At 43.4% G+C, this 23,529-nt stretch overlaps 1 protein-coding gene across 2 annotated transcripts in view; it reads left to right on the top strand.

The window, feature by feature from the left end:
• LOC121530643 (armadillo repeat protein deleted in velo-cardio-facial syndrome homolog) overlaps positions 1 to 23,529 on the top strand; it is a 344,238-nt gene that overhangs the window by 283,339 nt on the left and 37,370 nt on the right. The window contains exons 6-10 of one of the 2 annotated variants that reach the window (XM_045226832.1): positions 2 to 185; positions 6,223 to 6,340; positions 6,567 to 6,738; positions 12,606 to 12,623; positions 13,466 to 13,537. In XM_045226832.1, the coding sequence (XP_045082767.1) occupies positions 2 to 185; positions 6,223 to 6,340; positions 6,567 to 6,738; positions 12,606 to 12,623; positions 13,466 to 13,537 (564 nt within the window). The remainder of the gene's footprint in view (position 1; positions 186 to 6,222; positions 6,341 to 6,566; positions 6,739 to 12,605; positions 12,624 to 13,465; positions 13,538 to 23,529) is intronic. The other variant, XM_041835760.2, reaches the window with a different exon arrangement.

Raw genomic sequence — 23,529 nt, forward strand, 5'->3', positions numbered from 1 at the left:
GGGACCCTGTGGAACCTGTCTTCCTATGAGCCTCTGAAGATGGTGATTATAAACCACGGACTGCAGACTATGACCAACGAGGTCATCATCCCCCACTCAGGCTGGGAGCATGAGCCCAACGAGGACTCCAAGCCCCGCGACGCAGAGTGGACCACCGTCTTCAAGAACACCTCAGGATGTCTGAGGTAATAGCTTGCTTGAGGCCTGCTACACACACTCCTCTTAAAGGTACTTCCACCATAGTGAAGCAGATGAAAGATGGTTAAAGTAACACAGAAGCAGGCCCATGGTACAATGCATATGGACTAGCCAGGCCACCACTCTCACTCCAGCACTTCACCTGAAGAGGCTATTCTTTGAATGAGAGAGGGAGTTAAAAGACGTTTTCCACCAGTGCATCTGATAATGAACGGATAAAAATCGATGGTGTCCTCTGCTGCTGTGGCCATTAGCAGTGCTATTAACAGACCCCTGTACAGACAGCCTCAGGTTCCTTAGAGGCTATCCTAGCAACCTGATGCTTGATTAGGACTTCCGGGCCCACAAGGGCTTATCGCCATGGTTACCTCTCCCATAACGACATTAGCCATTTTAAATCCACGTCCCCTTCTCCCTGAGCTAAAAGGTTGTGAGGGGTTGGAGGGGGGTGGGTTGGGTTGGGTTGATTTGGACCGGAAGAAATTAGTGATCAGATTTATAAAAATCAGATCACAGGTTGGTGAGAGAGCCCTGTTTTCCTCCTCAATTGATTCAAGGCCAGATGACATAATGCACAGTATCTAGTAGATAGATGTATTGCTGCTGTGGATTATTGTGTCCATAAACCTTTTCTCAATCGGAACACATTATCAAACTGTTGGAGTTAATCAGGAGACAAAAGTTAGCTAGTCCAATCTCTAGCTACTGTCACTCAAGACTACTGCCCTCATCTATTCAGCTGGCTCACTGACTGACCTGTTAAAACAGGAAGCCAGTGTTTGAGCCTGAGGGCTATAATATCAGCCAGTTCTCTCACACACACACACACACACACACACACACACACACACACACACACACACACACACACACACACACACAGGAGATAACAGACAGTGAGTCTGGTCTGGTTGTCTGAGTTAAGCCAATAGTCCTCCAGAAGATAAGGTTGATAAGTGGGATTGTTTGACTAGACCTGCTTTCTATCCCCACCTTTAAACTAGCCACGGCTGCCTCCAACCTCAACTGGCCACCTCTGAGGAAGTAAACAATATGTTGTAACACATGGGACTGCAGGAATTATGCTAGTGGATGGCCTCTCTACTAGTGCTATGGGATGTAGCTCAGTTGATAGAGCATGGCGTTTGCAACGGCAGGGTTGTGGGTTCGATTCCCACAGGGGGTATGAAAAAATAAAAAATAATGTATGCACTAACTGTAAGTCGCTCTGGATAAGAGCGTCTGCTAAATGACTAAAATGTAAATGTAAATGTCCTATAGTGTTTCTAATAAAGATTTAGAAGCTACAATGTCTTTATGTTGGCTATGACTTCTCTAATAGTGTCCATTTTGCCCCCAAAAAGTGTTTGAGGTTAATTTCAGTCAATTTACTAGTGTTTTTTCCTGCTTTCTCTCCTCTTCTGTCGTGACTTGGGCCTTGTGTTTTGGCAGTATGCCACTGTAGTAAAGCACCAAAAGATATCCTCTGTCCCATCTATATTGTATGTTGCCCCAGCCCCATCCAAGCCAACCCACAGTCCCTAATCCACTGCAGTTTAGCTCAGTTTAGCAGTCACTGCAGTCTGTTGGTCAGGATCCAAGTCAACGCTTTCTTCCAACCCCCTGCTGTTTTGGTCAAATGTAACCCATTCCAGATTAACCCATCCTTCTGTTTGTTTTTCTCTCTATCTCCATCTCTCCCTCTCTCTCGCTCTCTCTCTCTACCTGCTGTCGAGTATGTCTCCATGGCAACTGTAACCAATGACACTCTCTGTTGCCTAGTAAGCTGGCCAGAGGCAGATTTGTGAGGAGATCTGCTGATGTATGGGAGATTGTGTTTACTCATGCCTTGACAGAACTGCACATTTGCTGCTTAGGTCACTATAACCTCTATATGCTTTTTAGCATAGTGTTTCCTTTTGGGAGGATGAGGGTGTCAATATTACTGCCTCTCGAAAACTGTGTGTGTGCATGTGTGTCCATGAATGTATGTATGTGTGTGTGAGAGAGACTGAGTTATTAAAGCTGTGCTCTTCTGTAGCTCAGTTGGTAGAGCATGGCTCTTGAAAAGCCAGGACAGTGGGTTCAATTCCCGGGACCACCCATACGTAAAAAAAAAAGTATGCACACATGACTAAGTCTCTTTCGATAAAAGTGTCTGCTAAATGGCCTATACAGTGGGTATCATAAGTATTCACCACCCTTGAATTTTTTTCACATTTTGTTGTGTTACAAAGTGTGATTAAAATAGATTTAATTGTGATTTTTTTGGTCATTGATCTACACAAATACTCCATAATGTCAAAGTGAAAATACATTTCTACAAAGTTTTACAAATTAATACAAATTCTATAACTAAAATATAGTCGTTGCATAAGTATTCACCCCTTTGTTTAGGCAAGCCTAAATTAGTTCAGGAGTCAAATTTGGCTTAACAAATCACATAATAATTTACCAGGACGTACTCTGTGTGAAATAATAGGGGTTGACATGATTTTTGAATGACTACCTCTTCCTCTGTTCCCCATAAATCTGTAAGGTCCCTCAGTCAGGTATTGAATTTCAAACACAGATTCAACTGCAAGACCAGGGAACTTTTCAAAAGCCTCCTAAAGAAGGGCAGTGATTGGTAACAATAACAAATCAGACATTGAATATATCTTTAAGCATGGTCAAGTTAATAATTATGCTGTGGATGATGTATTAAACCACCCAGACACATCAAAGATACAGTCGTCCTTCTGAACTGATCTGCAGGACAGGAAGGAAACTGCTCAGGGATGTCACCATGAGACCATTGGTGATTTTAAAACAATTAAATGGCTATGATGGGAGAAAACTGAGGATGGATCAACAACATTGTAGTGACTCCACAGTAATTACCAAAATGACAGAGTAAAAAATAATAATACAAATATACAGAATATGGCAAAGGAATAAACGTTTTGCCCTAAATGCAAAGCCTTATGTTTGGGGCAAAACCAACACAACACATCACCTAGTAACTGCCTCCTTATTTTCAAGCGTGGTGGTGGATGCATCATGGTATGGGTATGCTTGACGTAGGCAAAGATTGGGGGGGTTCAGGATGAAAAGAAACGGGATGGAGCTAAGCACAGGCAAAATCCTAGAGGAAAACCTGCTTCAGTCTGCTTTATTACACCAGACACTGGGAGAGGAATTCACCTTTCAGCAGGACACTAAACTAAAACACAAGGCCAAATCTACACTGGAGTTACTTACCAAGAAGACAGTGAATGTTCCTGAGTGGCCAAGTTACAGTTTTGACTTAAATCTGCTTGAAAATCTATGGCAAGACTTGAACATATCTGTCTAGCCATGATCCCCAAAACCTTGACAGAGCTTGAATACTTTTGAAAAGAATAATGCGCAAATATTGGACAATCCAGGTGTGCCAAAGCTCTTAGAGACTTACCCAGAAAGCTGTAATAGCTGCCAAAGGTGTTTCTAACATGTATTGACTCAGTGGGGGTGAATACTTATTTAATCAAGGTACAGTATATTAGTGTTTTATTTTTCATTAATCTTTAAAATATATATACTTTTTCTTCCACCTTGACATTAGAGTATTTTGTGTAGATCATTGAAGAAAATGACATTTAAATCCATTTGAATCCCTCTCTGAAACACAATAAAATTTGAAGAAATCCAAGGGGGGTGAATACTTATGATACCCACTGTATTTTTATGTGTTATGACCTTGTGATAAGGGACATGGTGGTGTCAGAGGTCAGAACACTTCATCAGTCAACACCAGGGAGGCTGTCTCTCTAAAACCCACTCCCAGAGGACATCATATTGTCCCTTTATGGCCACATGTCACCATGACTAACCTCTGAGACCGGGCAGTTGATATACGGGCCACACAATGGACACACACACTCTCTCACACACCCTCACACACACCCTCACACACACAGATTGACATTGAAACACACACACATGCACAAATTGACACCCACAACAGATGTACTTTCTAGAAAAAGTGACAATAAAATGCCTGCCAATAAAAAAAAAAATCATCCCGCTTTGTCTGTCGGCCCAAACACACACCTACTGTACACACACACAAACACACACACAAACACACACACATGCACTCTCCCATCAAATCAATCCCTGTTGGATGCACCTTGGTGGCCGTTATGGGTGGAAGTGATTTCTCTGGGCCAAAAGGGATGTTTTATGACTTGGGAATAGAGGCCCAGATGGTCTGCACTGTCTGCCTCTCTACCATAGATTCGTTTTAATTAGCCCAAAGTGTGTAATGGCCAAGGCTCTACCTGAGATTAATGGAGTCTGCCCCAGAGACTGATTCCCCCTTTGTGTGTGTGTGGGAGGGGGGTCTGAAAGAGAGGGTCTGTATGCACACATTTGTGTTTGTAAGTGTATGTGTGTGCACATGTACATATATCCTGTTTGAGTGTGTGCATGTATGAGAGTGTGCAAGTGTGAATGTGTGTGTGTGTGTCATGCTGGCAGGACTCAAGGCTTTGACTGCCCCCCTCAACCCCTCTACAGTGGTGGCAGGCATCCTCCTCCAGGACTTGCTGGGTGGTTGGTAATGCGATTATATGGCACGGAAAGGAAACCTTCTTGAATGAAGTCCCCAGTGAGCCTGGCAGCTCCTGCTCTCTCTCCACAACTAAACTCTCCGAAAAGGCCTGCACAGAGCCTCTTTGCAGGCTGTATTCACTCAAACTACACTGAACAAAAATATAAACCAACATGTAAAGTGTTGGTCCCATGTTTCATGAGCTGAAATAAAAGATCCCAGAAATTGTCCATATGCACAAAAAACGTATTTCTCTCAAACTTTGTGCACAAATTTGTTTACATCCCTGTTAGTGAGCATTTCTTCTTTGCCAAGATAATCCATCCACCTGACAGATGTGGCATATCAAGAAGCTGATTAAACAGAATGATCATTACACAGGTGCACCTTGTGCTGGGGACAATAAAAGACCTCTCTAAAATGTGCGGTTTTGTCACACAACACAATGCCACAGATGTCTCAAGTTTTGAGGGAGCGCACAATTGGCATGCTTACTGCAGGAATGTCCACCAGAACTGTTGCCAGAGAATTGAATATTGATTTCTCTACCATAAGCCGCCTCCAACGTTGTTTTAGAGAAATTGGCAGTACGTCCAACCGGCCTCACAACCACAGACCACGTGTATGGCGTCGTGTGGGCGAGCGGTTTGCTGACGTCAATGAGTGCGCCATGGTGGCGGTGGGGTTATGGTATGGGCAGGCATAAGCTACTGACAACGAAAACAATTGCATTTTATCAATTGCAATTTGAATGCACAGAGATACCGTGATAAGATCCTGAGGCCCATTGTCTTGCCATTCATCCGCCGCCATCACCTCATGTTTCAGCATGATAATGCATTGCCCCATGTCACAAGGATCTGTGCACAATTCCTGGAAGCTGAAAATGTCCCAGTTCTTCCATGGCCTGCATACTCACCACACATGTCACCCATTGAGCATGTTTGGGATGCTCTGGATCGACGTGTACGGCAGTGTGTTCCAGTTCCCAACAATATCCAGCAACTTCGCAAAGCCATTGAAGAGGAATGGGACAACATTCCACAGGCCACAATCAACAGCCTGATCAACTCTATGCGAAGGAGATGTGTCGCACTGCATGAGGCAAATGGTGCCCACACCAGATACTGACTGGTTTTCTGATCCACGCCCCTACTTTTTTTTTAAAGGTATCTGTGACCAACCGATGCAAATCTGTATTCCCAGTGATGTGAAATCCATAGATTAAGGCCTAATGAATTTATTTTAATTGACTGATTTTCTTATATGAACTGTAACTCAGTAAAATCTTTGATGTTGTTTGCAAGTCAACCTAGCTGTTTATATTCTTGATGCTTTTTAATGAAATGCTTTTGGTCTTTAAAAAATGAAGGTTGTGTTTTCTGTGTCTCTGACCAGTGTATATCTGTCTCTTTAACCACCCTGTCTCTCTGCCTTCTCTACCCCAGGAATGTGAGTTCGGACGGGGCCGAGGCGAGGCGCAGACTAAGGGAGTGTGAGGGGCTTGTGGATGCTCTGCTGCACGCCCTGCAGTCAGCTGTGGGCAAGAAAGACATGGACAACAAGGTGAGCCTCCAAACCGACCGACATTACTGTATCTGCATTGCCAATATGTCATATGTTCATTGGAGACACTTGATACCTTGGATGCAGATCTCTTAACTGCTGAGTTTTGCTGTTCTCTAGCTAGTTTTCTAGCAAATAACCAGTCCCTTTCATATCATATTGCTTGATCAATCTGTATAGGTTGAGCTGACATTGTCCCTCCATCTACATCTATCCCCCCCACCAGTCTGTGGAGAACTGTGTGTGTATCATGAGGAACCTGTCCTACCACGTTCACAAAGAGATCCCAGGGGCCGAGAAGTTCACAGACCCGTCCGTTCTGCATGCCCCGGGCTCTGCGGGCCCTCAGAGGAAGAAGAAGGATGATGCAGGCTGCTTTGGAGGGAAGAAGGCCAAAGGTGAGAGGACAACACAGAGGGAGACTGGAGAGACATAGGCCCAGTCCCAAGAAATAGGCCCAGTCCCAAAATGTAGGCCCAGTCCCAAAACGTAGGCCCAGTCCCAGAACGTAGGCCCAGTCCCAAAACGTAGGCCCAGCTTCAAAACGTAGGCCCAGTCCCAGAACGTAGGCCCTGTCCCCAAACGTAGGCCCAGCTTCAAAATGTAGGCCCAGTCCCAAAACGTAGACCCAGTCCCAAAACGAGTCTCTTCCGTGGACCGCCAGTGACGGCTGATCTGTAGGAAGCACCTATTAACAACAACACAGAAAAAGTTATCACTTTTCTCCTTATCTGGCATTCAGTTACAATGGAATCTAAATCTGTATGCTATTTGCAAAATGGGCCATGTCAGTTTGTATAGTTAACTGTATGTATCCAGGCTTATCATACACTATTTCAGCTCTTTAGGGCTCTATTTACCTAATTTAGCCCAGAGCTGTTTCCCCCTAGACAGTTACAGTATTTAGTATAGGCTACCCCTGGTCCTAGACATATACAGTATGTAATTAGTATAGGCTACCTCTCAGTCACTGGCTGACTAATGGCTGAACAACAAGCAGAGCTCCCTCTCCCACAACAAATAATGACTGAAATGAATCACTTAGCCAATGAGGTGAGACCCAATTTCACTGACCTTTCACCCCTCAGGGTCCAGAGGGGGACGCCACTGATTTAGAGGCTAAGAAAGCACTGGGGGATGTGTCTAGAAGTGTGTGTGTTTACAGATGAATATTATAGATGGCAATCTCAAGCGAATTAGCCAGGCGGCTGCTATTGTACATAGCAGTTAATGAGGTGTGTTTAGCCTTCGCAGGCCCTGGAGGTGTACTTTGAAGGAGAGATGGCCTATATTAAAAAAGCTAAACACGTGCGGGAAGGGGAGTCAGATCTTTCAGGAGAGCTGTTTAGACAACACAGTCTTTCCTAGCAATTTGTTACATGAGATAAACCCTCTAAATTACCCCCCCTGAATTCTGACACTTGCCGTTAGAGCCATTACCATGAACAGACGCTTCAGGCCCAACTTATTTAGTGAATGCTAATGGTTTCTTTTTGCATTTCTCTTTTTATTCTTGATTCCTATATTCCTGTGCTGTTATGTGTGGCTGGCTTAGTGCCTTGTGTGGCAGTGACTGTCCCTCTCTCTCCTTGTTTGTGGCACTACAGTGTGGTGATACACACACAATCACATTGGTTTTACTAAGTGGGAACCAAAGAATGTAGTCCCATCCAAAATCCTATTTTCTCTAACCCTAACCTTAACCCCTGACCCTAAAACTAAACCAAACCCTAACTCCTAATCCTAATTCTAACCCTAATTGTAACCCTAAACTTAACCCCTAAACCTAAAATAACATTTTTCCTTTTGGGTACCGGCGAAATGTCCCCAAATGTTCCTTATTTTACTTCTGAGGACTTTTGGAACACAAAATGCATAGTAAAGTTAGACCATACACACACTTTTTTCTTTAATGAGCCGAGCACACTGACACCACAGCCTCTTTGAACACTGTCCCAAGAAAATAACTGTGGAGTGCTAATGGATTTACACCCTGCTTGTCTCCTTTAAACCTATGTACTTGTTTTGTTCCTTATATTCTCCCATTCTCTGTCTTGCTCTCTTTCTTTCCCTCTGCCTCTTAGTACTGAGCGATTAAAACCAGTTAAATGTAACTAAATGTAATAGAAAATGTAATCTACGTAATCCCCAAAAGTAATTATTTATCATGAGAGGGCCATAAACAATGAGTAGTAATGCGGCTTACTCCAAGAAAGGTTAAAATCTCACCTTTCTGTAAATTTTTTTGATAAATTGCTGAGGTGTAGTCACTTTTGATGGCAAGTCAAAGTACACAGTACAAATATGATACAATTATGAAATATCTTATGAAGTATTTCCTTTTCAACAAAACTGTGTGAATAAGGTTTGAAATGGCTTGTATGCTTTCCAAATATAATATAATCAAATTATAAAATGACTAACTATAAGATTTCACCTTCCTTATAACTGTAAAATACATATTAGTATGTTTAGTGTTAGAGAGAATTAACATATTTTCTAAAGGTCTCTCGATCAAAACGTCTGCCCCCATCGCTGTGAATGTACAGTGGGGAAAAAAAATATTTAGTCAGCCACCAATTGTGCAAGTTCTCCCACTTAAAAAGATGAGAGAGGCCTGTAATTTTCATCATAGGTACACGTCAACTATGACAGACAAAATGAGAAAAGAAAATCCAGAAAATCACATTGTAGGATTTTAATGAATTTATTTGCAAATTATGATGGAAAATAAGTATTTGGTCAATAACAAAAGTTTCTCAATACTTTGTTATATACCCTTTGTTGGCAAAGTCTTCACAAGGTTTTCACACACTGTTGCTGGTATTTTGGCCCATTCCTCCATGCAGATCTCCTCTAGAGCAGTGATGTTTTGGGGCTGTCGCTGGGCAACACGGACTTTCAACTCCCTCCAAAGATTTTCTATGGGGTTGAGATCTGGAGACTGGCTAGGCCACTCCAGGACCTTGAAATGCTTCTTACGAAGCCACTCCTTCGTTGCCCGGGCGGTGTGTTTGGGATCATTGTCATGCTGAAAGACCCAGCCACGTTTCATCTTCAATGCCCTTGCTGATGGAAGGAGGTTTTCACTCAAAATCTCACGATACATGGCCCCATTCATTCTTTCCTTTACACGGATCAGTCGTCCTGGTCCCTTTGCAGAAAAAACAGCCCCAAAGCATGATGTTTCCACCCCCATGCTTCACAGTAGGTATAGTGTTCTTTGGATGCAACTCAGCATTCTTTGTCCTCCAAACACGACGAGTTGAGTTTTTACCAAAAAGTTCTATTTTGGTTTCATCTGACCATATGACATTCTCCCAATCCTCTTCTGGATCATCCAAATGCACTCTAGCAAACTTCAGACGGGCCTGGACATGTACTGGCTTAAGCAGGGGGACACGTCTGGCACTGCAGGATTTGAGTCCCTGGCGGCATAGTGTGTTACTGATGGTAGGCTTTGTTACTTTGGTCCCAGCTCTCTGCAGGTCATTCACTAGGTCCCCCCGTGTGGTTCTGGGATTTTTGCTCACCATTCTTGTGATCATTTTGACCCCACAGGGTGAGATCTTGCGTGGAGCCCCAGATCGAGGGAGATTATCAGTGGTCTTGTATGTCTTCCATTTCCTAATAATTGCTCCCACAGTTGATTTCTTCAAACCAAGCTGCTTACCTATTGCAGATTCAGTCTTCCCAGCCTGGTGCAGGTCTACAATTTTGTTTCTGGTGTCCTTTGACAGCTCTTTGGTCTTGGCCATAGTGGAGTTTGGAGTGTGACTGTTTGAGGTTGTGGACAGGTGTCTTTTATACGGATAACAAGTTCAAACAGGTGCCATTAATACAGGTAACAAGTGGAGGACAGAGGAGCCTCTTAAAGAAGAAGTTACAGGTCTGTGAGAGCCAGAAATCTTGCTTGTTTGTAGGTGACCAAATACTTATTTTCCACCATAATTTGCAAATCAATTCATTAAAAATCCTACAATGTGATTTTCTGGATTTTTTTCTCTCATTTTGTCTGTCATAGTTGACGTGTACCTATGATGAAAATTACAGGCCTCTCTCATCTTTTTAAGTGGGAGAACTTGCACAATTGGTGGCTGACTAAATACTTTTTTCCCCCACTGTATCACAGAACTTTAGCTTGGCTTGAGTTTGAGTTTGAGTTTGAGTTTATTTTTACAGGGACAGTGCACATTAATCAACGTTTCAGTAAAAGTGCCGGTTTTAGCCAGCCGGCTAGTTTTCAACCGCAGTCCCTGGGCAGGTTATTAAAAACAATTACAATATAGACAATAACAACATAGAACAAGACATAGCATACAGACATAGCAACATAGGACAAACAAGACGTAGCATACAGACCGAGCAACATAGAACAAAAAGCAGCAAGACAAAATTCATAAAAGCAACAAAGTGTTTCCACACCTCACAAGTTACAGACAACAGCCATGGAAAGCGGCAACACACAGCTAGGGACCATGTTCACAAATCTGATTGACCTTTAGCCATGTCTTCAAGCATTTTGTGAAAGTGTGATATGTGGTGCAGTTATGTGTGTCTGATGGCAGTGTATTCCAGACATGGGAAGCTCTCACAGAAAAAGCGGATTTACTAAAGGTGCTTTTCCTTAGGGGAACTACACAGTCACCTCTCATGGCAGACCTTGTGGATCTGCTGCCATATGTTTGGGTTTTCTGTTTAACAAAAATACTGAGTGGAGGGGGAGCCAAGCCATTTAGGATCTTGAATACAAGACATGCATCGGTGTATTGCACAAGATTTTCCCAACTCAGGAGCTCATGCTTTCTAAGGATGTGACAGTGATGATGGCTATTGGGCTTCCTATCAAGCACTTTGAGAGCCTGTTTGAGAGCCGGCTTCCTGAACTCGTTAGGAACTCATAGTCCATCTATGACAAACAGAAAGGGATTTTTGTTTAAAATCTATGAATTCTTTTAGATTACTGGCTATAAATCGATTTCATGTGCTACAGCGACGAAACTACTCTTCTGCTGCGCTATGATGTAAGGATTGCATGCATATATGTTGTTAGTGGCTGTGACATAGGGTTCAGCCAGGAGTTGATGGAAAGTCGGAAAATCGCATGAAAGGGTAGGAAGGACATCCCAGCTTCTAATGGTGTCAGATGTCACATCCTGCTTCACACAGGCAAAAGAGACATTCTCACTGTGTCCGTGGGAATAAGGGCTAGCACTCAATACGAGCCATTACGATCTACGGTGTCCACAGATCGATTTATAAGTGAAAATGTTAGTCGGAACTAGTACCAGAACCACGCAGGTCCCCGAAATAGGGGACTTTACATCTAAGAGAAATCAAGTAATTCATGAGAGAAATCAATTCAAGAATGAATTGGTACGCTGGGCAAAAGGGAGTTGTAGTTTTCATTAAGCAAATATTCAACCTAGTTGAGTGCAGAAACGTGGTAATTAACTACAATGACCCTAATCCTTTGCGCCTGTTTTCAGGCAGAAATGGACACACTTTTACACTTGCTACGTTAAGTTAGATACACACAGACCGCATAGACCGCATGAGAGAGGAATGTACACAACACAACTACAAGAGGGAGGGATAGAGACAGTTTGTGAAAGTATGCCTTATCTTCTTAGAAGAACAATTAAAATGAGTACAGAGATTACGTCTGGCTGTTTGGCTGCTACTGCTTGAACAGCGATGAGAAGGAATTAAAAATAATAAAGTAATCAAATAAAAACTAAGTAATATACACAACTGAAATATTGTATTATTTCATAGTAATTTCCTATTTTTCTATTCATGTCTACCCAATGTGGACCTGACAGAGACAAGGGAATATTTTCTATGTTTTGGCAATTGAATGTTCACTATTTTTGGCTTTGGAACTTCCATTAAAAAGCTCAAAAATAAGTGTAGTGTCATTATTTAATAATGCATTTAATGTAAAAAAAAATAATTGAAACCGAAATCGGAAACTATGATCATTTTGTAATACTCTGACCGAAACTGAACTGACCTAGAAAAGCACTAATCACTCAGCACTACTGCCTCTCTCTCTCTCTCTCTCTCTCTCTCTCTCTCTCTCTCTCTCTCTCTCTCTCTCCTGCTCTCTCTCTCTCTCAAATGTACAGCCCAAGTTGACTTTAAACTGAAGTGTTTACTTGTTATTGTCACCTCTAATCCTCACAACCTATTTTATCTTTTACTCTTCTCTTCTCCCTGCTTGTGTTTTTGGCATTGCTGCTGCTTCCTTGGCTAACTATAGAGGAATGGTTTAATCAAGGTGAGTGTCCCCATGTCCTGTTTCAGCACACCCTCTCACCCCTGCCCTTATAGCTACTGTAGCATTAGTAGTTTGGGTCTCCTCCAAAAATGAAAAGATTGAAGGACTTCATTTGTTTCTCCTCTTCATTTGCTGCACTCTTACTGTAGTTCTACCTCTTCCGTCATGCCCCCAAACATCAAAGTGTTAGTAATCCAAACCTAGCCTAATCTCGGGGGTAGAGGTAGGGGAGAGCCAGGTAAGACGAATAAGTTTGGGTAGTGAAAAATAACCTGGGCTCTAGTTTTTAGTCCCAGCTTTAGACTGCAGTGCAGTTTCCCCTCAGCCTGCTGGTAAGTTTGAAACGTTAAAGGTTGAATCTCACATAGTGACATAGGCATGTCCCCTCCCTGTTGAGGATACGGATGGAGAGAGGTTCATTAGCTGGCCCTTCTGTAGTCACCTGGCTCCATTACCCTCCCTGCATTTTTAAAGGGGGTTCCCACCTGCCATCCCTGGGAAGGAGTGTAGCTCAGTTAGTAGAGCATGGCGTTTGCAACGCCAGGGTTGTAGGTTCGTTTCCCACGGGGGGCCAGTATGAAAAATGTATGCACTCACTAACTGTAAGTCGCTCTGGATAAGAGCATCTGCTAAATTACTAAAATGTAAATCTAAAATGAAGGGCTGCTACTAGACTTGTGTGTGCAGTGATGCATCTTTCTGTGCGTGCGTGTGTGTGTGTTCATCTGCTTGCACGTGCGCTTGTGTGTGGTCCTGCAGTGGTCTCTAGGACATTGTCAGTTAACTCTGTCAGGTTGTCTCTGAATGTGACATTTACATATGTTCTCTCTGGCTCTATCCAGCCAGAAAAAACGGCGAGAATGACAAAAACTACGACACTCTGGATCTACCCAAGCGCACAGAACCCACAAAAGGTAGGCTTGTTCTGTCAATGAGGTTCACTTATTACAACTTCAACCTGTCACTCCTTTTCTTGTCACTGAAAGGGAGAATATCCCAAATCCATGACTGCCATTGACTTTCTATCAAATGTTATTTAAAGAGAAATGACCAAATTATCTTTGTTTTGACAAAGATGCTACCAAGAAAATAAATTGGGTTGTCGTGGATGGTTTGTTGTGACTCGAAGGATGTCAAGTGTTGTGCTTGCTTACACGTGGTAGAGTGGCGTAGGGAGCCATTTCGCTTTTGTTACTTCTTAAATCGGCACCTTGACAGTTGACTGCTGCTGATTTGATGTCGCTAGCTAGGTTGATATGATAACAAAGCTTTGGCTAGCAGAGCTCCCATGCTTTTTGTAAAGCACTCCCAAGCATTTGAGCTGCTTTGATTGGAATCAGCTCCTTTACATGAGAGTTGGTTAGCAGCCAATGTATCATGTTCTGTAGCCTATGAGTTTCAGGGACACAACTAGTTACAAGGCCAGATAGTCCCCTCCTATTTCAGCAGTGTTGGAACAGTGTTGATGGGTGTAAATGGCTGATTCTGGGTTCAGGCAGACAGACAGGCAGACAGCTATTGGCCAGCAGCAGATTGGAATGGGATGAGATTGGATTTGATGGGGTAGATGGTGGGTGGGTTGTGGGTTGTAGATGGTGTAAGCAAATGGATCACCTGGGCCTGTGAGGTAAAGCAGCTCTGTCAGAAGTGAGTCTCCTCCAGCCTCTCCAAGCCTCTCTACTGTCAAACCTGGCTAGGATCAGCCCAGCCCACTACAGATACAGAACCTGAGAGGACCAACAGACAGGGGACTGTTGCAGTACCCTGTAGCTGAGCTAGCACCAGACTCAAAGGTTCATCTTCCCAAGTCTTTATATGTCTATAGGCCTACTTTAAGAGTCAACTCATATACTCTAAGCAATGTCTTATCTAAATTATTTACTTATATCTTGTACTGCTTATTTCTAATACACTTGTTATTACACAATGTTATTCCATGATGAGGCGGTTTTCTGTACTGCTGTACTGTTCTACCATCTGAAGCTTTTGATACAATAAATATAGGTTGTTTACTGTTGTACTGTTCCTTCTACTGATTTAATGAGTACTTGTCTTGTGTCTCTGTGCAGAAACGTTTCCATCTTCGCCCTTTTTTCCTCGCCTTTCTAAAGAATAAACACCTCAACCGGTTGCTACAGTCAAACAACATTGGCATGCAGCCACCACAACAAATCTCTTTCTGCTTTGCCTGTGTGTGTGTGTGTGTGTGTGTGTGTGTGCGCGTGCGCACGTGTGTTTTTCTGTCTGCATATAGCAGTTGAGAGAAGTGTGTGTGTGTGTGTGTGTGTTGTGGGCTGAGGTATTCACACATCAGCGCCTTCATCATATCTAATGGCAACCACTCAGTCAATAGCAGTTCCTGTATGGCTGCAATGAGCCACATTAGCAAGCTAAAGTGGGCCTCTTATTAAACTAGATTACAATTAATTGCGGTGCTTTACGGAGGTAAGCCGATTCTGCCTCCTTTTTATCGCTCTAAAATTGAGTAAAGCAGAAGAGCTGTGAGGAGAATAATTAGCATGTTCCATAGGCTGCACTCACTGGAAGCGCTAGGCACGCTAGGCTAGCTACAACACAGGCTGCACTCACTGGAAGCGCTAGGCACGCTAGGCTAGCTACAACACAGGCTGCACTCACTGGAAACGCTAGGCTAGCTACAACACAGGCTGCACTCACTGGAAGCGCTAGGCACGCTAGGCTAGATGCAACACAGGCTGCACTCACTGGAAGCGCTAGGCACGCTAGGCTAGCTACAACACAGGCTGTGCTCACTGGAAGCGCTAGGCACCCTAGGCTAGCTACAACGCAGGCTGCACTCATTGGAAGCGCTAGGCACGCTAGGCTAGCTGCAACACAGGCTGCACTCACTGGAAGCGCTAGGCACGCTAGGCTAGCTACAACACAGGCTGTGCTCACTGGAAGCGCTAGGCACGCTAGGCTAGCTGCAACACAGGCTGCACTCACTACATTTACATTTACGTCATTTAGCAGACGCTCTTATCCAGAGCGACTTACAAATAGGTGCATTCACCTTATAGCCAGTGGGATAACCACTTTACAATATATATATATATATATATTTTTTTTTGGGGGGGGGTAGAAGGATTACTTTATCCTATCCCAGGTATTCCTTAAAGAGGTGGGGTTTCAAATGTCTCCGGAAGGTGGTGAGTGACTCTGCTGTCCTGGCGTCGTGAGGGAGCTTGTTCCACCATTGGGGTGCCAGAGCAGCGAACAGTTTTGACTGGGCTGAGCGGGAACTATGCTTCCGCAGAGGTAGGGGAGCCAGCAGGCCAGAGGTGGATGAACGCAGTGCCCTCGTTTGGGTGTAGGGACTGATCAGAGCCTGAAGGTACGGAGGTGCCGTTCCCCTCACAGCTCCGTAGGCAAGCACCATGGTCTTGTAGCAGATGCGAGCTTCAACTGGAAGCCAGTGGAGTGTGCGGAGGAGCGGGGTGACGTGAGAGAACTTGGGAAGGTTGAACACCAGACGGGCTGCGGCATTCTGGATGAGTTGTAGGGGTTTAATGGCACAGGCAGGGAGCCCAGCCAACAGCGAGTTGCATACAGAATGCCGCAGCCCGTCTGGTGTTCAACCTTCCCAAGTTCTCTCACGTCACCCCGCTCCTCCGCACACTCCCGCTCCTGCATACACTAGAAAGTAGCAATTGGCTAGCTGCAATTTGCTAAAGTTTAAATGGCACACAATCAGAAATAATCCCCCCTCTTGTCTTGCGTTTTTACTTCTGAGAGACTACTGCTGTGTTTTCATCTAGGGATATAGTGTTGAGATGATGCATGTTTGGGAGAGCGGTTGTATTTCATGCATGAGGATGAATCCATTATTTATTTTTGTTTACCTGTACTACATACAGTACCAGTCAAAAGTTTGGACACACTTACTCATTCATGGGTTTTTCTTTATTTGTAGAATAATAGCGAAGACATCAAATCTATGAAATTACACATATGGAATAATGAAGTAACCAAAAAAGTGTTAAACAAATCAAAATATATTTTATATTTGAGATTCTTCAAATAGCCACCCTTTTCCTTGATGACAGCTTTGCACACTACTTGGATTATTGCTCAACTGGATGAATCATCTTGTAGTATCTAGTAGGATGGCAGCAGTAGTCTACCCATGATAATTCAAATAGGATATTACATTAAAAAAAAAAATCCATTTAGCAGACGCTTTTATCCAAAGCGACTTACAGTCGTGTGTGCATACATTTTTACGTATGGATGGTCCCGGGGATCGAACCCACTACCCTGGCGTTACAAGTGCGATGCTCTACCAAATGAGCTACAGAGGACCACATTCACCTACACTGTTTATTTGTCTATGATAATCCTGTGTACTGTGGTTGTACTTTTACTTACAGTACATGTTTGTTTATCTATGTAAATTAAGTGTATTTTCCCCTTGTTTATTTTAGAGAATGTGGGGATAGGGCAGCTCTTCTCCCCAAATGCACTGGCAGAGCTGAAATAACAGGGAGGTATTTGTGGGAGATTCCATGTTTATTTCAACCCTGATCTGTTGTCAAATGGAGAGAGTTCACAGTCTGTCCACATCACTTACAGACAGGCAGAAGTCTATAATTACGATAAAACCCAGCATGAGATATAGGTCTCCAGCAGTGTATTGAAACACACACACACTAGTAGTGATTGGTCTGCACCCGGGTGAGGATGTAGAGGAAGACGTTATGGACATGAATCATTTCAGGGACGCCATTTTGAATTCACTATGAGTTTGTTATTCTGTGTATAACTAATTGTCCCTGCCTGATTGCACTATAAAGAGGTGCTGTTGATAGAACATAGATCATTAAAGGACTTCCAAAGTTCCTGTTATTGCATTATTCATGGAACCTGAGAGGAGAACAGAGGCGCTGGAACAAAAGTAATTAAGGACTGAAAAAAGAAAGCATTTCATTAGGGAGAGAGAGAGTGTGTCAGCCAACAAGATGATGGAACACTCACCCCAACGTTAATTGAAACGGCACAACGTTAAACCTTTTGCTTTGAGGAAAGGTCATGTACGGAGTGTGTGTGTGTGTGTGTCAGACAGCAGAGGGAAATCGCTTCAAAAGAAAAACTGTTTTCTTTGGTTTGTTTTTTCAGTACCGGATGTGTGGGGAGAGAGAGAGGCAGCACAGTGGAATGATGCGGTTTTGAAAAAGCAGAAACAGAAGTAGGGAGTGAGAGTCCTGGGAGATGAGAAGCCACAGATTAATCTATTTTGTTTTCAATTTTTTACGCAGCACATTCTTTTCTTTTTTTTATCTCTTACTCTATCTCAGGCCATCCCCACTCACACTACTATGTTTTCTCTAGGAACCCACACTGTGAGAGCTAGGGTTTAATAGCGGGAAACGGGTTACTGAGATTTACAGAGATTTCCCGCCCAAACTCAGTCCTGTTTCCCGGGATAAATAACTGAGAAACCAATCAATTATAATCAATTATTTCTATTAATAGCATGACGTGAAATGGAACTGTTAAATTATATGCAATGTGTTAATCTGGCTTCAATGCTCTATGCTCCTTCTATGCTCTGCTATCTGCATGATCAATCATCAATGCTCAGGGTGGGGACAGACGGCGCATCTCAGTATGGAGCCCAGTTCACAATGCATGCATCATCTCATCAGCTGGTAGCTTTTTTTCTTGTGACAGGTGCATTTGCTGCAGCATAGCCTATGCTAGAGTAATATTAGGACTAATATATCTGAATGTGCGTCTAATTTACACATCTCCATTTGGCTTTCAGGTCACCTTTTTTAAATTCATTTTTTATATATGATTTTCTTTTATTACAGCTGCAGCGTTTTAAAACAGCCTATCACTCGAAAATCGTTGCTTTAAATCAGTGTGCACGCGAGCACTCTCTCTCTCTCCATCATTTCCATTCAAATTGCATCCAAAATACATACTCCTACTATTGATATACAGTGCCTTCAGAAACTATTCACACCCCTTGAATTTTTCCACATTTTGTTGTGTTACAGCCTGAATACAAAAAATATTAAATTGAGATTTTGTGTCACTGGCCTACACACAATACTCCATAATGTCAAAGTGGAATGATGTTTTTAGAAAATTGTATAAATTAATTAAAAATTAAAAGCTGAAATGTCTTGAGTCAATTATTCAACCCCTTTGTTTTGACAAGCCTAACGAAGTTCAGGAGTAAGAAAAATCTTAACAACTCACATAATAAATTGCATGGAATAATAGTGTTTAACATGATTTTTGAATGAATACCTCTTCTCTGTACTCCACACATAGAATTACCTGTAAATTCCTTCAGTTGAGCAGTGAATTTCAAACACATTCAACCACAAAGACCAGGGAGTTGTTTTTATAATGCCTCGCAAAGAAGGGCACATATTGGTAGATGAAAAAATATATACAAAAATAATAGCAGACACTGAATATCCCTTTGAGCATGGTGAAGTTATTAATTACACTTTGAATGGTGTATCAATGCACCCAGTCACTACAAAGATACAGGCGTTATTCCTCATCTCTTCCCAAGACACAAATATTGGTCTGTCGCTCCTCTCCCCATCCTCCCCTCCGCCTCGTCCTCTCCTTCTGCTGTTAGATTTCACAGAATGGCGAGACTTTAATTGGTCAGGGCCAGTGCCAAACACCTCCTGTCACCTCACACATGCACACACACACCTCACACTCACAGCAACCGTCAGATAAAACATGTATGTCTGACTTAGCCTAGCTGCTAGGAAACACTAGGAGCTGTCTCTCATTCACTGTCATTAGATGGGCCTGCCATGTGAATGTACATTCATGTCACGTAGAATAGTATAACAACATAAACTTCCTGTCTGTGTACACAGAAATAACCCTGTAGCCTTCCATAACATCATGCCTAGTGGGATCACTAGCCCAGTCTCTATTCTGGAATGGAATAAAGTAGTGTATGCGTGGGATTTGATGAGTGACTGTTTTGGCTTTGAGTAATCATTCCAGTAACCATATTCATTCACAACATAGGCTATAGAATTCTCCATGGACATAAATAATCCAATGGAGAAATAAGTCCTCTGAACTCAGAAACAATGCAGCGCTTAATGCCAAGTGTGTGTGTTTGTGCGTTTTGTGTTGTGTGTGTGTGTGTTTCTGTGTGTAGGGGAGCTTAAATGCCAGCTTTGGAGCCTTTAACCATGCCCTCTTCCCTTAAGTGTGCCATTACTGGCAGCTCCCCGGCTATGAGATTATAAATAAGTTATTCTCTCCGAGGCCAGCTGTTGGGATGCCACCCATTGTGATGCTCGGTCATAACGGAGCATGGCGCTGCCAGCCTGTCAACCATCGCATGCCAATCACACTCAGCTGGGCTCTGTATCTCATCTCCTCCGCCGCCTCTGAAACAAAAACAACACGAAATGGGCCTACAACCGACGTGGAGTAATCATTTAAATTGTCAACGCCTCTCAGCAGACGCCGCTGCTCTTGTGAATTCCCCCGCAAGCCATTTCATTCAAACAGTTGATGATGAACAGAAATAATGAGCATGAAAGGAAAGAATGAAACCCAAAAAAGGGAAGAAAGCCATGTTATTTAAGACCGACACCGTGGGTCATTGGGAATGCACTGAGGGTTCAGATAACCCTAAGGTCTGGGAGGTCCCATGTTGAAACGCTGTTGCTTTGGCTCTGTGAAAATAAACTTTGTGTGCAGTAGCAGTAGCTAGCTAGTGTTTGTCAGGTGTGTGTGTGCCTGCGTGAGTGCGTGTGCATATATGTGTTTGTGTGTGTGTGTGTGTGTGTGTGTGTGTGTGTGTGTGTGTGTGTGTCGGTGTGCAGGGTGGGCACTGTGGGAGTGTGTAAAACCTGATGGCAGATAGCCATCTCTGATTGCACTAATCTTCCTGTGGTCTGCAATCCTCATGACCACTTCCTCTCTCCCTGCGAGATCCGTAATGAAATGTTTCTCATTTTCTACCAGAGCCACCTTGTCTCTCTCTAAACAGTGTTTTTGCCTTGTCTCTCTCTAAACAGTGTTTTTGCCTTGTCTCTCTCTAAACAGTGGTCTGCAGGATTGAGCTAGAGAAAGGAGAAAGGAAGGGGTGGTGGAATCCAATTCACAATAGCCCACAATATCATCACGACTCTCTGGATGATTTAACGTCCCCACCTTCCCTCTATACCAGAATGGCTGGAGCAATAATTACAGAGGAGAATTAGAAGCAGGAGGGAAGAATGCATGGAGATTTATCCCTCCAATGGGAGCCTTTGTTTGGCCCCTTTTGAGCCAGAACGGGATGTTTCTGTTTTCACTTTCTGCAAGAGATGCTTTAATCTAATTAAAACCATAGTAATGGCAAACATGACATTGCTGCCAGAGCCACTATGGAGGTTTGCACACCAAAGCCCCCCTAGGAATTCACTGTGATATGTTTTAGTAAAAAAAAGTATTGAAATGAAATATTTATCCTAAAAGGTTGTAAATGGGAGCCATGTTGTAAAAGCACCCCAAGGATGTCTGTCCTCAAGAAGGAAGTGTCACAAGGCCATGCAAAGTTTAGACTTTGGCTGTTGGCCAACTAAATACACTCCCTGGGTTTATGCTGAAAGGGTGAAGTCATGTTTGACCTTCTGCTCAACTAAGTGCATTCCCTGGTTTTATGCTGAAAGGGTCAAGCCATGTTTGAACTTCTGGCCAACTAAGTACATTCCCTGGGTTTACGTTGAAAGGGTCAAGTCCTGTTTGAACTGTAATTCCATCTATTCATACAAGGTGACAAACCATAGGCCATTACCATAGTGTGTGATATTCACTAGAACAGTCTTCTACAAACTCTCTGACTCACTGATGTGTTTAGACTGTCAGGGATTGAGATGGAGTCAACCTCCATGTCCCCTTTACTGTTTCTTTTTTCATTCTACTCTCAGAGCGCAAAACCCACACAGACACACACAAACACACCCCTGTGGTGCGGAGGACAAGGTGTTGTGCCCTTGACCATGAAGTTCATTATGCCTCTCCACAGACACAGAATATTGCCAGTGAAAATGGAGCCCGTAGATTCACAGAGTATAGGGCTGAGGCTGATGGGGTATTGTGTGTGTGTTTGTGTGTGTATTCGTGTGTGTTCGTGGCTATTATGATTGCATACATGTGCAGGGTAAGACTGTGATCTTTCTCTGCACAACTATTCATCATGCCACAGTGTATGGTGTATGCCAAAGTTGATGGTACTGTATAATGTAATGTGGGACACAAGCACTGAGTGAAAGATGGAGCCTGAAACAGACATAGGCTATAGGGAGGAGGTCAGAGTCCTGGCCGTGTGGTGCCAGGATAACAACCTCTCCCTCAATGTGATCAAGACAAAGGAGATGATTGTGGACTACAGGGAAAAAAGGAGGACTGAGCACGCCCCCATTCTCACCGACGGGGCTGTAGTGGAACAGGTTGAGAGCTTCAAGTTTCTTGGTGTCCACATCACCAACAAACTATCATGGTCTAAACACACCAAGACAGTCGTGAAGAGGGCACGACAAAGCCTATTCCCCCTCAGGAGACTGAAAATATATGGCATGGGTCCTCAGATCCTCAAAAGGTTGTACATAGTGCGTACGGCCCAGTACATCACTGGGGCCAAGCTTCCTGCCATCCAGGACCTCTATACCAGGCGGTGTCAGAGGAAGGCCCTAAAAAATGTCAAAGACTCCAGCCACCCTAGTCATAGACTGTTCTCTCTGCTACTGCACGGTAAGCGGTACCTGAGCGCCAAGTCTAGGTCCAAAATGCTTCTTAACAGCTTCTACCCCCAAGCCATAAGACTCCTGAACAGCTAATCATGGCTACCCGGACTATTTGCATTGTCCCCCCCACCCCACCCCCTCTTTTATGCTGCTGCTGCTGCTCTGTTTATTATCTATGCATAGTCACTTTAACTCTACCCACATGTACATATTACCTCAATTACCTCGACTAACCGGTGCCCCCGCACATTGACTCTGTACCGGTATTTTTTACTTATCTTTTTTAAAACTTTTTTTCTTAAAACTGCATTGTTGGTTAAGAGCTTGTAAGTAAGCATTTCACTGTAATGTCTACACCTGTTGTATTCGGCGCATGTGGCAAATATAATTTGATTTGATTTGATGGCGGGGGAAATCCCTCCATGGTCAAACACAGTCACTGCCCTCATCACACACTGATGCCCACCCTATCTCTCCCAGCCTGCATCTGTCCCTGTCCTAGCTACAGACCCCGTGTCAGCCTTTTTCTCCTATCCCAAATCCGAGCCCCAGTGCCAGCCCCAGTCACACGTCCACATTTGTCCCTGCCCCCCTCTGCCTCTCATCATGGCCCAGGCACTGACCAAGACAGAATCACACTGAATTAACTGCACCATAATCTATTTAGGTCTTTCTCAAGATTGCTTCTCCCCCAAACATGATACATTCGTTTGTCAGCTTAGCCTTCTAGCTCTCATCTATCTATGATACCATTAGCAAGACAGGTGTCCAGTCTCTTAACAGGCTTTGATCTAAAATACACTAGCTCACTTTGTAGTCGACCAGTTGCAATTTCTCTTCTTTCTCTACCTCCGAGCTCTCTCTCTCTATCTTTCTTTTTCAATGCGTCGTCCTCTCCTCCTTTCTTGAATCCAAATGTAAAAAGAAGCCTCCCGTTTCGCTCTCAAATCCTTGTCAGATGCAGTCATCACGTGTTCGGAATGCCAATTCTCTCGTCCTAACCAAAAGTCTGCATTGCTGACCAGCTGTCTAGTAAGTTTGTATTCTTGTGTAGCAGCCTCATGAAAACTTTACTTCTTGCTCTGCCTTCCAGGCTTTGTGAAGCGACACAAGACCGATAATATCAAGTATTTTATCTCAGTTCTCTGTGGATGCCTCTC

Source organism: Coregonus clupeaformis, chromosome 18 (genome assembly GCF_020615455.1).
Source record: "Coregonus clupeaformis isolate EN_2021a chromosome 18, ASM2061545v1, whole genome shotgun sequence".
NCBI lineage: Eukaryota > Metazoa > Chordata > Actinopteri > Salmoniformes > Salmonidae > Coregonus > Coregonus clupeaformis.